The sequence below is a fragment of the Paramormyrops kingsleyae genome, chromosome 1 (assembly GCF_048594095.1).
Source record: "Paramormyrops kingsleyae isolate MSU_618 chromosome 1, PKINGS_0.4, whole genome shotgun sequence".
Lineage (NCBI taxonomy): Eukaryota > Metazoa > Chordata > Actinopteri > Osteoglossiformes > Mormyridae > Paramormyrops > Paramormyrops kingsleyae.
The window spans coordinates 3,603,974-3,619,502 of record NC_132797.1 but is presented as its reverse complement, the minus strand read 5'-3'; the positions used below and the strand labels follow the sequence as shown (position 1 = coordinate 3,619,502).

Sequence of the window (15,529 nt, the reverse complement as noted above, 5' to 3'; positions counted from 1 at the left end):
CAAATCAGAAATTTGCAGTGAAGTCGTTAAAATGTTTTTTTTCCCATCCCTGGGGGTTCTTAGTGGGCGATCGTGTTCTTTTTTGTCACAATCACATTCGTACCATCAGAGGGGTAATTATATGGGAGATTATCCAGCCTTTGGTTGCTGTAAATACTTCCTCTCCAAGACCTGGACCACTGCGTTTCTGGGTTACTCTGCAATGAGAAACACAGGCACCGTCAGATCATTCCAGAAACTCCTCCCCGCAGAAAGTGTTTATAAGGGATTAAAGGTTGACTTCTGTGGAAGAAATCAGCACAGGCTAATGGAACAAACAGCTATAAAAGTCAAATAAAAACATGCCTGATGCTTTTAAACGATGCCATGGGGCTCCTTGTGGTTTAAAGGCCAGAGTTGGAGCTCGTCCAAAGCAAGACCTTGGCTTACGTCGCCCCCTCCTGGCAGGTCCTTATCTGTGTAACTGTGCCATGTGACCTTGCGGTTTCTGGGTTGCATTGCCCTCCAGTCCATTCCTTACATTCTCTTTTTCAGAACCCTTCATTATTTTGTAAATAATGCTGTTATTGCTTTTTTGGACCTATTTGGTGTTCGAGGTAAAGGGTAGAAAAGTAAACTGTGTTCAATTCTTTTTTTCCACTGCACCTGAATCTGGGACAGTGAATTTACACTGTAAATTGCATGGAGTACCAGAGCAGAGCCCTCTAATCTACATTTTCCGGTTTTGGATCCATAATGCACCTTGTCAGTTGAGACATTTTGATGTGTAATTGGTGCATCTTAATTATAGGTGCAATGCTACAATTCAAGGTTATTAAAAAGGGATTTCTTGACTTCAAAGATATTCCTCATGTCCAGACCAAAGTTGGGCAGCCGAGACCACTAGAAGCTGAAGAAACTTGTCGAGTATATTTGTAGGATGTGATTTTTTCCCCCGTGGGCCTTCCTACGACCACATAAATCTGGCATTTTCAGTCCCTGGAAAGTGCTGACACTGATGAGCTGTTTTCGGACCGGAGCTGGCTAGACGGCTTTGTGGCTGGACCGAGATGAACTCTTTCCCTCCCTACTTGGCACCAAAATCTTAGTCAGTGTTGAACACCTGCTCTATCCATCCACCAGAGGGAGCTGAAGAGGAGACTGGAGGCTATCCAAAAGAGGCAGGGGTCTTGGGATCCGTGTCCAGCTTGGGCCCTGCTCCTCACGCCATGGTTTGTGCATCTGTGTGCTGCTAAGCGATGACCTCACTGCTGTCTCGTGATGACCTCACTGCTGTCTCATGATGACCTCACTGCTGTCTCGCGATGACCTCACTGCCACAGAGCAAGCTGAGAGTTCAGTTAAGCCAGCGGGGTCCATAGGGGAAGCCTAGCCATTGTTTTCAGTACTTCGCAGTCAGAGAGCCCATACATAATTTTCCGCACTCTCACTAATGGAGGCAAGGATTGAACTCTGCTGCTCTTTAATCTTTTGTTTGTCTACGTTTTTTTTTTTTTTAAATAATGTTTATGCTACAGTATTTCCCCCCCGCCACGCTTTGGGGCACTTGATAGTGGAAACGGCTCACGCCGCTGTGGATGAGTGAACACACTTGTTGCCTCGAGGAGTGCAATGCAGAGTGACCGTAAAACTGAATAATTTGAAACACATCTGTTGTCCATTAGACGCCTGTTTTGGCTCAACAGCTGTGGAGTTCAGACCGAAGTCGGTAGCTGACTACGAATAGGAGGAGAATGACTCGCGGCAGGGAAGGACGCTCTCTTTCGGTGTAGAATATTGAACTTTATCGGACCCAATGTGTGAAAATATGAACCTTCTGTCAGTCGGCGATATCCTGTTCTGTTGAGCGTTACAGTGTTTTCTACAGGGTGCTTGTTTCTTCTCCATTTGCACCGTTTCCATGGTGCAGAGTGAAAGGCGCCACAAAACCAGGGTCGCATCCTCCGGCGTTCCTGCAGTGGTCTGGAGGGAAAAATCAACGGCCGTATCCATGGAAACCATATGGGAGTCCAACACGTTATGGTTTTGTTAACAGTTTAAAGTGTTGTAACCCTTTCACTTCATTGCTTGCTTTGTGTTCATGGGAAACTGACGGCACATTTTTTTGTCCTGTAGGGAAGTTGATCAAACTATGTGTTGAAAAAGACAACTACAGAATATTTGGTGCTTGATTATTAATTATCATTGATCATTTAATTGATTGCTATTGCAAGAGCTGTGTTTTGCCAACAGATGGTATTGTCTAAAATGAATTTAATAGCACTTACAAAACATAAATAATTCAAAATAGCTGATAACAATTGTGTTTGTTAAAACTGTTGCCTCACAGAGCATTAAAAATGATTAAAATCTCATTGTTATCTTGGAAGGCTTTCCCTGGGTTGCATAACTAGCAGTTGCGTTGGACAGTAGCATCGTGTTTCTGGATGGGATCCATTTCTCTGTGAAAATATCAGGTGATCTCACATTACTTTTTCCTGTCTTCGCCTGATCAGATCTGCTCACAATCAATGCTCTCTACTTCCTTTGCCAAATGCTGTAAATCTTACATGAACTCCTCTTGAAGGCACCAAACCAAGGTGGGGGCCTGCTGGAGCAGTTGTATCTCGGAGGATGTGAAGTCCGGTGAGCACCACGGATCCTTCCGAGGACCTGGTTTACACCGAGCCTCTTTTCCTCTGCCAAATCAAACCTATTTTCCCCGTTTAGGTCTTTTGTAAACACCAGAGCCTAAGAACGCACAGCGGTGCTCAGGTCCAGAGCTATGGAGCTGCCCCATTTTTTGGCAATCTACCTGGGGGGGTCGACCACCCACCCCCATCCTCATGTGGGGAGCCGGTGCCCCTCTGTGTGTGGCTCCGCCCATAAATCTTGACCTCACAAGACCGACATCGAGGGGGCTGAACTAAGAAATGATGTCAGTTTAGGAATTTGCCTGTAATCCATGCAGTCCCCTATAAAGTACAGAGGGATCATAGTAATGGGATCATTCAACCATATTTGAAATAGTTTCATCTGTTTTTCCAAACCATTATCCCGCTGTTGGCCTATCCACAGGTGCTTAGTCGTGAATGACTGCACCAAAGAAAGTTCTGCTTCTGTAAATGTGCTGTAAAGCTTGTAGTGTCAAATACCGCAAAGTCATCTTCTGTCGTAGATGGATAGTAAAGGTAAAAGTATTTGTTGAACTAGCTATTACGTTTTTATTTAAACCGAGACCTGTGGAAAAAAAGCGATTTTGACATGATTTTAAAACTGTGATCTTAAGGCATTTTGTCATGGAGCCTGTTTGTTGACTTAAGCGTCAAACGAGCGTCTGCATTATGTGAGTGTGAGACCATGGAGTTTAACTGTGTAACACCTGTGGATGTGTTTTTCCGGAGGACATACTTTGGTGTTTGCAGCATCTTTGAGCCATGATTTATTTATAATCCCAAGACCGTACTCTGGTGTGTTTGGAGTATAATCATAGAGGCGGGGGTCCTGTTCCATGCTCGCCTTAAGTGGCGCTCTCTGTCTTCCTGACACTGGCCTTCCTGGAGTCTGTGGTGGCTGTGCTGGGACTTGATTGGGTCCCTTTATATGCTTCTCTGTAGACGGCCCGACTGGGGGCTGGGGGTTTCCCATGAGCCGACACTTAAGAGACCAGCGGTGGTGTTGTGGCAGAAACGCCAGGATGTCTGCGTGTCTGGTACGTCTGTCTCCCGCCTTGCCCCGGCCTCGCCAAGGCCTACGCTCCTTCATTCTCCAACAGGGCACCATACAGCTAACTGCTTCTCAGTCCAGCTACACTGGATCCTACTAATTGGACATTGTCAGTTAAAACCAACAGGATTTAGGGCATTTCCAAGTTTTCATTTCCAGATTCATAGAGGCCCATTAAGGCGGTTATGAATTCCAGTTTGTATCCTCTGTAACCTCTACTGCTGTGTTTACGCTGTTGTCACTGAAACGCTAAGCACTTTGTCATGTGATTCTTTTTTTTTTTTTAGGCCTTGGAGCGAGTCGCAGCGGGTCAGGGGGTGAGTGTCGTCTCGTAATCTGAGGATTTGACGTAAATGAGAGTCATGTAAACATTTGGGTTCATGTTCAATGGGGCTAAAGGACCGATACGTCTCTGTTGTTCTTACGGTACCTTTCAGTACAGCTGTGGATTTTTTGGTTAAAACTAACAACACTGAACATGTCATAATATATTTCTTTGTTTATTCATCATTAGAAACAGGCTATATGAATTCTAACACGTCATGCATATTTAAATTCATGAAATGTACGCAAGATTTAGTATCAAAATAATGTAATATATAATTGCTGTTTAAATTGGATCTTGTCTTCATCAAATACATGAAAACTAAATAACGTATTCCCAGCACGGGAAGATTGTTACATGCTAAAGGCTAGCTTAGTTAATACCCATTGCAAAATCACCGTGGAAACCTTGAAATAACAGGTTACTGAAAACCAGCTACTCTTCCTGCAATGGGTCTCTGTTCTTAATTCCAGAGGAGAAATATAGTTAAAATTCAGTACTGTGGAATGGGGTATGCATGACGTTAGGTTGGTGCATGTGACCCAACACGATGTCACCTCCTGAAGCTCATATGACGAGACGAGGCCTTAGATTAAACAAGCACAGGATGGGAAGGAAAGGCCATGGATGCTGAAGGAGTGACAGGGGATTGTGCTGGAGAAGCTCAAGTGGGATAGTGACGGGGGAGTGGAACTGAGAGGCGGGGAGGGGATTTCAGGAGGGGGGGTGTAAACGTCCTGGACATAGGCAGCTTTCGGGAGAAGATGTTGGCTGCAGGGAAGAGCCACTTGGTGAGCGCCGCCCGTCATCGGATGTGACAATCTTTCACAAGGAAAGCAGGGAGAGGAAGATTTATTTACAGAGCCAAGCTTCACACAGCCCCCCCTGCATTTCGATTTTTGTCTTCAAGACAAAGATCCCACTGGTTTAAGCAGCACCGCGGGGTGCTGGCAGCTACTGGCAGCCCGTAAATTTCAGTGGTCAGGCGTACAGGTGGCTGTTTATCAGCTGAATTAAATCAATGCCCCTTTCGTTCCAAACTCTCCATTAAGCATCTGCTTCTGGCTAAGATAAAAATAATGATATTTAGATTAGATAAATACCTCTGTGGATCACAGGATTGTAAGAAATAAAAATGAATATCAGGCGAAGCATGGTTAGTATTTTTTTCTTATCAAAGTTTCTAGTCCTAGATGAGATTTACTCTGGTGTTTTTAAGCACTGATTTGAAAGTTGAAAAAGTAATTAAACAGTTTTCCATGTGTTATAAACTCCAACGGTACAAGAAAGATCTGTCACGGTGCATGGGTGTGATGTTCTGGGGTCCTTATATCCCACCTTAGATGGTGTTCAGTCCTGTGGGTCCCTGAGGAGTAGGCAAAACGGCAATCTGGCATTTCCTCACTTGGGGGCCGGATTCTCACCACGGCCGGTTGTGTTCAGGGGCACGTTTCCACTGGTGTGTGTTCAGGTGTGTGTTCAGTCATAGGCTGACCGTTAGTCTGTGACCTCAGCACACCATGAACCTGAATGATGAGTGTGGTCCAGCACCATGATGTGGAGTTACAGACAGGGTAACAGACTCTGTGTAGAAGCTCGTACTGCCCACGTAACCTCTGCGCTTGAATATTTATTAGAGCCTACAAAGATGGATTACATGTTCTGACCGGTTTCTCTTCCAAAGATGGCGTTAGGAGTTAAACATTTGGACGGCTCCCTCTGTGTATTAATCATGCAGAGTATTGAGTTTGTGGAAGTATTTTGAGCATATTTAACACAGGCCATGGTTACTGGCAACGAGTGCAAAAGGAATGCTGCAGGGGAATAAATCTCTGGCAGAGAATGTGGTGGAATCTCAGACACGACCGGCAGAAGTATGAAGTCCAAATGTGATCATCCCAGATGTTACTATGAAATCTGCTCTATGTAACGAAAGCAGAACTTCTAGAACTTTAATTTGACTAGTTCTACCAGCCTGTAGATTTTATGATGACCTACCACACTTGTAAGCTAGTATCGCCACATTGAACATGAGCCCAAATGTTTATGTGACTCTTATTTACATCAGATCCTCGCTTTGCTGAGGCTCTCTGCATGTGACAGTTGGACCAGGAGCTGTTTCCGGTTCCCTGTTCTACACTTTAAATGTTCTCATCCATGCTCTGTCTTCTGGGACTCTCGTTCCTGTTTCTCCCGCAGCTTCCCAGTGAATCCCTGTTTTTTCGGGCGGTCCTTCACGTTATTCTCCGGGATCACTATGATGCGTTTAAGAGGTGAGCTCCGAGGATAAGTGGTCTTATGGGAGGCAGAGAGAGTGTCTTAGGGTTTTCTGGCTGGTCTCCATCGGTCCCCAGACCAAAGTGGTCATTCCATACATTTACAGTCAGGCCATATTTATCCTGAATTTAACCCGCAGCTGCTGAGTCTCTCGTGAGTTTGTGGGGTTCCTCTCTGATGTACTATGTTTGCACCAGCACTTCTGAAACTACCCTCTATGAAGATAGTACCTTGAATTTAATGCTTTCAGATGCTGGTGAAAGATCCATGGATACTCTGAGATTTTTGGAGTTTTCTCCAAACATTGGTGGGCTACACTGACCCCATAAAGTGTCCAGACACTAACCTATTGCTGCTGTTTCTCACCTGACTTCTGACTTTTTTAAGCATGGTTGAGGCTTAAGTGTACAAACACTTTTGGGGGCTACTGTATATGTCCAACCAATAATTAAAATTATTTCTGCCTGACTTTTTCCCATCCCATCCAGGGTGTCCCGTACCTGCTCTGTGTTTTCCGGTATACAGCCAGGAATGTCAGTGTTTCCCAATCTGTTCCTCAGGGACCCACAGCCAGTCCATGTTTTTGCTCCCTCCCAGTTCTCTGCCAGACAGTCCACATTTTTGCTCCCTCCCAGCTCCCTGTCAGACAGTCCACATTTTTGCTCCCTCCCAGCTCCCTGCCAGACAGTCCACATTTTTGCTCCCTCCCAGTTCTCTGCCAGACAGTCCACATTTTTGCTCCCTCCCAGTTCTCTGCCAGACAGTCCACATTTTTGCTCCCTCCCAGCTCCCTGTCAGACAGTCCACATTTTTGCTCCCTCCCAGTTCTCTGCCAGACAGTCCACATTTTTGCTTCCTCCCAGCTCCCTGTCAGACAGTCCACATTTTTGCTCCCTCCCAGTTCTCTGCCAGACAGTCCACATTTTTGCTCCCTCCCAGTAAAAACACAGACTGTCTGTGGGTCCCCGCATGACTGGATTGGGAAACACTGCTGCATGTCTTAGATAAAGCATTAAGCAGCAAGGATGGATGGATAGATCGATCTTCTGCATATCCAGATTTCAGAGGTTGAGCCATTTGGTCAGTAGCTCTTGGTTCGTATGGTAATTCTTACTGCCTTTCTTCGCCACATGAAGGACGTCTGCTTTCAGTGTTTACAAGGACTGGGCGTGGAAAAGTTTGCATTTTAAAATGATGACAGTCAGGAAGTGTTGGGCTCCTGGGCGTGTTTTCCAATATGGTTTTTAAAGATCAGAACATTGTTGGAAGAGATGAAGCCGCTGAATTGCTGGAAAGATTGGTCTGGCTTCCGTAAGGTTCGAAGCCTCAGATCAGTCACTTTTGTGGGGCCTGAAGGCAAACCGTGCTTGTTGCATCCTCCAGCGGCTCAATACCAGTTTAATATTACAATTTGTCTCCTTGAAAAGGGCAGATTCACTGTAGGTTTCTTAGTTTATATGTCGCCTCTCATCTTTGTTCTGGTAGGAGTTAATGCTTAATGTTTGTTTTTATAAGGAAGAAATCAATCCTGTGTTCCTGGAACGGCAGTCATGGCTCATGGTTATTAATTACAGCACAGAGTTTACTCAAATTTTAGTGGATAATTAATTTCATATTTCTAGTATGATCTACATTTTACCTTCTTTGAATTGCCAAGGATTTAGAAACAAAGCGGACAAGAATTAAAAAGCAGAAAGGTATGAGCTAACTGGAGGTTCCAGGAAACTAGGGGCCGTTTTCTGTTCGAGGTTCACTTCAGAGCCTTTGACTTCCTGTGCAGTGACCAAAACAAATAGCCAGTGTCATTGTTTTGGGAGCGATCCACTTTTGCGGCTGACTGGGAAGGGTTCTGGGGCTGTACTGATGGGACACCAAAGACCTTGTGAATCCTCAGGGATTATTGGCCCTGGAATAATGTCAGGCAGATTCAGGCTGGCGTCTTCATGGTGTGGTGAGTTGCTATGAGACTCTCCTAAATCTAAAGCAGCATCGAGAAAATAAGGCCTTTGCTGTCTCTTATGATAAAGTGATTTCAGAAAGATGTATCGCTCCCCGCCATATTGTCAAGAAGTCTCACCTGTGGCCGGTTTTGACCTTGACAGTGAAAGGCGTGTGGGGAATGTGTTCTCCAAAGCCACCTCCTTTGTGGACTATGTCAGAAGGGCCCTAAAGAAGCTGGAACTCGATGACTCAAAGGTCAGTATTGTCTTATAGATTGTATTTCTGGACACCATTTAATTATCAAATTCGTATTGGATTATTTTTTTATTTCAATCAGAAAATACTTCGCATTCACTTTAGCTGCAAGTTTTCCTTACGATAATGGAAGTTGGTGTCCTTGACTGTTAAGAACACGAACGACATCAGAATAAGCAATAACCAGCTATTTAACTGTCAAGATAACAAATAATAAAAACTACATTTTAAACAGTACCCAGGCGTGAGTATCATCAAACTGAGATAAAGATGAAGTAGAATTTCCTTCAAAACTAATTATAATCACATTCAACATTTAAACGAATAGTAATTATATAGAATATAATGAGATGTGTATCTGTCCAGCTTCGTGCTGCCATGGAAGCGTACTGGTGCTCCGGTGGCGGGTTTGAATGTCACCATCAGCCTCACTCTCATATCTCATAACGTCTGGAAGCCCGTTGGCAAAAGTGCCTCGTCTCCTGGATTTCTACAGCCTCTCTGACCTTTCATACCAGTCAGACATCTTCAGCATTAGTTCTCCAAAGATTTGCTTTTAAATGACTATTGAGCTCACAACCCTGAGTCGGAGAGACAGAAGATGGATGGATGGACTGACTGACTGAACGAATGAATGAATGAATGAATTGAGGTTCCAGCTACCTGCATGCGGTTCTGTAGCTCTGGCCCAGGCACTTGGAATCAATATGTCTCGGGTCTTAGGCACAAGTTTGCTCTCTCATCCATCATTGGGATTCAGGCTAGTTGGACATCTTCTCCATGTATTTCCTGGGTATCCTGGCATTTTCCCAGGACATGGATATGATTTTATTCCCTCCTCTCTCTCTGCTTCAGCGATACATTAATAATCATCATGTGGTCTTTGGCGATTTACTCTTCCAAAGTCGCTGACTTAAATATCCGATCTTCCTTCTCAGCTGTCTGACAGCCTGATCCAAAGTTACCGTGAGAAATATCTGCCAAGGAAGAAGGAGATGGAGGCCTTCAACATGGTGGGTCATGCTTCTTTCCCGTAAATCCTCATATGTGATGTCATTAGGACAAAAAAATTCCCTGCAATAGCCTGACTTGAGTGCAGCTTGTGTATTACATGAGGCGTCACATAAAGAAAAATACATCAGTTATCTATCTTTCAAGTAAGTCGTATTTAGGTCTTCTACATAGTTGAGGTGTATTTCTATTATAGGCGACCAAGAGCTGCATGTATACTTTTGGTTATGCATCTAAGTCAGTCCCATTCCGAAATGCTAAGATGCCCAAGGATCCATGATCTGCTCCCAGTTCACTGATCGGCAAGCATGTGCTTCAAGGTTACGGGACTATTATTTAAACCAGAGTCATCTGTGCGGACACAGCTGGTGTAGCTGGAGAACCGTAGAGCAAAATCCTGCTCTCAAGTCCCGAGGGACAAAAAAAACAACAACAGTCAGGTGGGACAGCCTCCTAGCCTTCTGTCAGTTCAGTTTCAGTCAGCACAGCTCAGTTTTCCCGCCATGGCCTGGTTAGAGTCGTTTACCTGGCGGTAAGTGAGGTGTGCCCTTGTTATAACTGGCAGAGGTATAGCACAGCGGATAATGTGTTGAATTGAGCACAGTGCATGACCCCGGATACACACAGCTACCCCTGCTGTCTCCAGTGTATCACACCCACCCACTGGTGCCCCCCGGCTGTAAGGCTATACTCTCGTGGTACTCCAAAGTGGAGTAATGTTACTCTGGCTGCCTCAGAAATTGGCACCACAAGCCACAGCTGGATTCAAGCAAGAAAATAAACAAACAGCAAACCCAATACCTATTCTACCAGCCCTCCATTTATTGAGCTCAGTCAAGGTTAATTCCTTCTAAAACACAGGAAATGATGCTGCTCGAGTTGGATCCAACATCGTCACACACGCGACTCTGTATTATAATTAATTTAGCTCTGCTAATGGGCCGTGAAAATCCCAAATACCTTAGAAGTGTGTATGTTTCCTATCAATCGTGATGACTGCTCGTCTATAGTTTAGGAAGGATGCTTGAGACTTCTGTTCAAATCAGAATTTTATAGTGTAAACTAGATCGAAGTTTTAGAAAACTTAATAGTAATTGGGCAGAGTTGGATTTGCAGTCTGGCAGGTAGTTTGTCATGATCTCAGTTGCATGCTTTTCTTAACTCAGTTGAAGGTGTCCTTGGCTCCTTGCATCGAGGGTCTGATCCTCCTGGACCGTCTCTGCTATCTGAAGGAACAGGTAATGTCCACAGCACATGGTTAAGGTGTCATGGATGAGCCCCTTCACCTACAGAAGGAGGAGTTTCATTTAAGGCCCGATCGTAGCATCTTACCACGTAGATTTTCAAAAAATTTAGACGTGATGCCACCAGCACGAGCTGGGCTGTAATGAAATGACTCTATCCCTGGACGCACAGCATGGAAAGTTCGTGGAAAGTTTCACACGTGGTGATCAGCTGTTTTCATATTATACCAAAATACCCTTCAGCCCAGATGTTGTTTGCTCTCATCTAATAATCTAAATTAATTCATTCTTTTTCTCTTTTGTGCTGAGTATCTGGTGACATTATGTACAATCAGATCTTGACCACACATCTTCCTCTGTGTTTTTGTGTTCAAAGGAAGTCAGGAATAGCTGGCATATGTTTCCATTTTCACATTTTAGGTAAAGTAACACCTGCCGGTGACGGCGGAGACCATGTGTTCAGAGCAGATGTGTTTCTGAACTGTCAGGTCTTTGATAAATTAACACTACATGAGGAAAAATAGGAAGAGCAGATATGGAAACAGCACTGAAGTTTGGAATTATCCACTACTTGTGCTTATAATGTCATACTGGGTTAATGGTGCATTTGGGTCATTAAGGCCATGATTCTGTAGTTTCTGAAATGGTTCTTATTGAAACACCTTCTGACTTGCATAATTGTCTGGATGAAAGATCCATGCAGCTTCTAATTGAGTCCTGCAGGGTCTCGCTGGACCGTGGTGCTCCAGCTAGTCTCACTCTTTCTGCTACTTCATGAAGTCCTTCAGGATCAAACTCATGTTTGAATGGCCGTCTCTGTGCTCCATCAAGCCTCGGGGTTCCCCCATAGGTGCCTCGGGGTTCCCCCATAGGGGTAGGGTGCCGTGCGTTATTCATCACTTAACCATCACTGGAGTGTAGCTGTTTACTCTGTCATCTCTGCCAGTATCAGGCTACTTTCTAGGTTTGGGGTTCTCAGCCTTTTGACGTCCTTTGCACTGGTTTACGTCACACAAGAATTTCACAGAACTTCAAAACAGAGGCAAATCATTTTCATAACATTAACTATTTCCATTTTTTTCCCAGAGGTGAACAGAACACTTGAACGTGAGTGGTCATAAAAAATATTAAACATTGAGGTTTTTCTTTGGAAATTAACCAACCCCTCTGCAAAACTCCGACACTCCACAGCCCAGTGGAATACTGGCCACGGATCAGTACCGGTTCGTGGACCAGGGGTTGGGAACCTCTACTTGAGGTGACATACGCAGCTGCCTGGGACTCCACCATCTGAGGGGCCGTCAACTTAGCGAGCCAATCTAACTTTATCTCTGACAGGGGTGGTCGTGAAGCTTGCCTAGGGAGAGCGAAATTCGAGCATTAAAAAAAAAGCCAAATCATCTTTTTATTAACATCTGCCTTCAGTATTTCCACCTGCTTCCATTATTTCCACAAGAAAGCATTTTAAACATTTTTAGTCCTGTACTTTTAAGGTCTGCTGTCATGACTTATTTTAGTCATTTAACATCAGTGTGAGATTTATGATAACGAAAGATACCAACGCTGTCTTTGATTGTTAAAGTAGGCGCTGCATGTTTTTAGTATTGTGAAGCAGAGTGTGTTCCTTAGGACGATGATAGTGGAAAATCTTACTCTTTGCCTCAGAAGGGGCATCTCAGTCTGAGGGTTTGTGCCGGTTTGACACCACAGTGCAGTGTTTCCAAATCGTCTGTGGGCCCCCGAGGACCGGGTTGGGAAACACCCTCGTAGTGGATGGTGTAAAGAGCTGTGTGCTGAAGGTGTGCTTCTCTATATCACCAGATGCAGAGGCAATTCCAGGTTTTTTTAAAGGTGGGGGGCATAAGAGGGGTCATAATTCATACAGAGGGGCCAGCCTTATCATTAGCCAATGCTTTTGATACAGCGAGGGCATAATTAGTGCTTTTCACACTAGTGGGCTCCATATTCAATTTAAGGGAGATCTGGGGGGGGGGGGTCCCAGAACCCCCCATATGAGAGGAAACATGCAACCCCTTAAAATGACCATCTTACAAGATTCAGTGCTTACCCCTGCCCTCCCCCCTGACTACTTTTACTCCCCCCCCATTCTGGAACTATGGCTAAATAAGGTTGGACGTCGTGGTCAGGCTGCCCACCAGGGCCCCCCAAGACCTCTGACTGAACTGGATCACTGGGGTGGTTTATGTGTTGCCTTGGGGCAAAAGCCCCGAGGTTAGAGCCTGTAGGAACAGAGGGAGATTAGCAGGCCCAAATTTGGGCCCGGCGTCACGATGCAGTAAAACAGCATATGCCAGCTGCAGAGAGAAACGTCTCTTCTTCTCTTCCAACTGCAGTAACCACGGCGATGACTCCGACATTAAACATGCCACGGCACCAAATCATGTCATCGGAGATCTTAGCGGACAGCAGTGATGCAGGGATGGCTCATTGCTCCGATTTTGCCCAGATTTAGGAGAACGCAATCCCAGAACCATGAAGCTGAACTTTGATGACCCTGCTGAGGGATGCAAGCCACGTACAAGCATGTACCTGCAGACTAGGGTGTTTTTGGAGTTGAGTGTAGGGTTCGTGACTCTCAAAGCGGGGCAGAATATTCACCGTACGGTTTTATGGTGATCTCCGTCTTGTCGGCAATGAGAAGATCAGCCTTGGAGCCGGCTGACCATGCTCACATGATGTAGCTCAGAGGTCTCCTCCCAGCATGCCATATACACGCCTTTATTTCATGTAGGGGGTGCTGTGTAACTCTGCGGGTTTGGACTCTGCGCCCATGAGTGGAAGGTGGACGGTTCACATCTCGCGGTCGGCAGAACGATTTCACCCTCGAGACCCTTAATCTGCATTGTGCTGACCTACCCTTCCGGTTTTATGTAGCTTTGGCTAAAAGCATCTGCTATGTAAATAAACTTGGTTTGAGTCTGTATATTGTAGCAACCCACTGAAGTGTGCAAGATGTAGGAGGGTCTGGTTTCTTGACTCAAGTCCCCGACGGGGCGTGGCTGCCTAGCCCGTCGGCACGGACCTGACACGATTGCGTGAAACACTGCCGTGTAGGTGCCCATAATCACCAACAGAGTAGTGAAACGCTCCATATCTAATATGGCTTCCAGATCAGAAGATCTGACTGGCTCTGTTCTCGTCTTCTTTCTTCAGAAGGAAACATCTTCTTGCGTGCTGGTGCAGCTTTTTGACCCACTGATGTCACCGAGATGCTATGGACTCGTCGCCTTAAAGGAACGGCAGACCCCATGAAGGCTGCTGAACATCTCACAAGCGTGTTGTTCATTATCTCATAGTTTTACCGTTTACACTGTGCTGATGGCTTCCATACTTCCAGCTTTACACATTCATTTTGGCAATTAACAGATCAAGATGATTTAATTAAAGTTAAATTATTTCAACATTTTTCAAAGTTCAAAGGGTGGATTTTTAATTCTGTGATTATGGTGTTAGCTTTTTATGGCAAAAATCGATGACGCATTTTTTCAAGAAATGTCAGTTTGTTTTTGTTTATTTGGAATGAATTAATACAACATGGTGTACATTCAATGAATGATATATCAAGCTATGAATTTGATCTTTTTTGTAATATACTAACCAGCAGTTCAGCTGTTTTATTTTTTATGTAACATAAAGGGTCCTTTTTCATTTAAGGTAAAATTTAAGGCAGTAGTATTTATAATGCTCCACAGAGAGCAGTTTGACCAACAGAGTTGTGCTCATGAGTGAATGTCTGTCTAATTCTCAGTTTTAGCAGGAATCTCATCAAACACACACACACACACACACACTCCGGAGAAGATTACTTCTTCCTTCTTTAGCCCTAGACAATTTACTACTAGAATCAAAATTCTTATACCTGTATAAATTACTCCAGTAAAAGGCTACCGTTTCATGAATATTATATTTCTCACTTGCTTTCAACTGTAATTTCCATTTACATTTTTATTGCCCTTCTGTGAATATAGCGCTAGGCGTCTGTATTCATAGAAGAAACTATTTATCAAAAGAAACACTTCTACCAGTTAGTTCATTTCAGTACGTCATCACCATAGCAGGGGCTATGTTAAAAAGGTCCTACGTCCTATTTTCTTAAATGGGTTTTAGAAATACTTTCTGAACTGATTAATGGTGAATGTCATTTCTGATTTGTCACAGATTTATTTTCAGGAATAAAACTGAGATGGATAATGGAGGTAGAGCAAGGTGATGGTCTTTTTTAATCTATTTTCAGACTGTTTAGGTTGGCATCTCTGTACATGCAGCAAAACAGGGATGGATTTGGGTTGTGCTGCTGCTGGGCCCTGCCCTCCTGTTGGAGGTATTAGCTTGAGCTGGCACGCCAACCAGCACGCCAACCGGCAGGATCCGCACGCCAACCAGCATGCCAACCGATAGGATCCGCACATCAACCGGCACGCCAACCGGCACGCCAACGGGCAGGATCCGCACGCCAACCGGCACGCCAACGGGCAGGATCCGCACCGGTGGGATCCCCGGGGTCCACAGACATGACATTGTGGTTTATTATTTGTTTATATTTCATGTAAAACACACAACAAGGTGACAGCAGATTATTACTCGCAAGGAAAAAGAAAAAGAAAGAGAATAAAAAGAAACCAACTCAAAAATTGCATTTACAAAAGCGAGAGGTGTTATTACGCAGTCTGTGCCTGTAGAGGGCGCATACTGTACTTTACTAAAAAGAGTGGGCATATCTTTGTGTGTGTGTCTGTGTCTGTATGTGTCT

At 44.6% G+C, this 15,529-nt stretch overlaps 1 protein-coding gene across 2 annotated transcripts in view; it reads left to right on the top strand.

Annotated features, from left to right (window-relative positions):
• mettl25 (methyltransferase like 25) overlaps nt 1-15,529 on the top strand; it is a 23,499-nt gene extending 7,970 nt beyond the window's left edge. Inside the window, exons 6-12 of one of the 2 annotated variants that reach the window (XM_023791356.2) lie at nt 3,597-3,691; nt 3,993-4,022; nt 6,230-6,303; nt 8,410-8,503; nt 9,442-9,516; nt 10,681-10,752; nt 15,014-15,529. In XM_023791356.2, the coding sequence (XP_023647124.2) occupies nt 3,597-3,691; nt 3,993-4,022; nt 6,230-6,303; nt 8,410-8,503; nt 9,442-9,516; nt 10,681-10,752; nt 15,014-15,022 (449 nt within the window). In that variant the 3' untranslated portion in view covers nt 15,023-15,529. Of the gene's footprint in view, nt 1-3,596; nt 3,692-3,992; nt 4,023-6,229; nt 6,304-8,409; nt 8,504-9,441; nt 9,517-10,680; nt 10,753-13,932; nt 14,973-15,013 lie in introns of those variants that run through there. The other variant, XM_023791355.2, reaches the window with a different exon arrangement.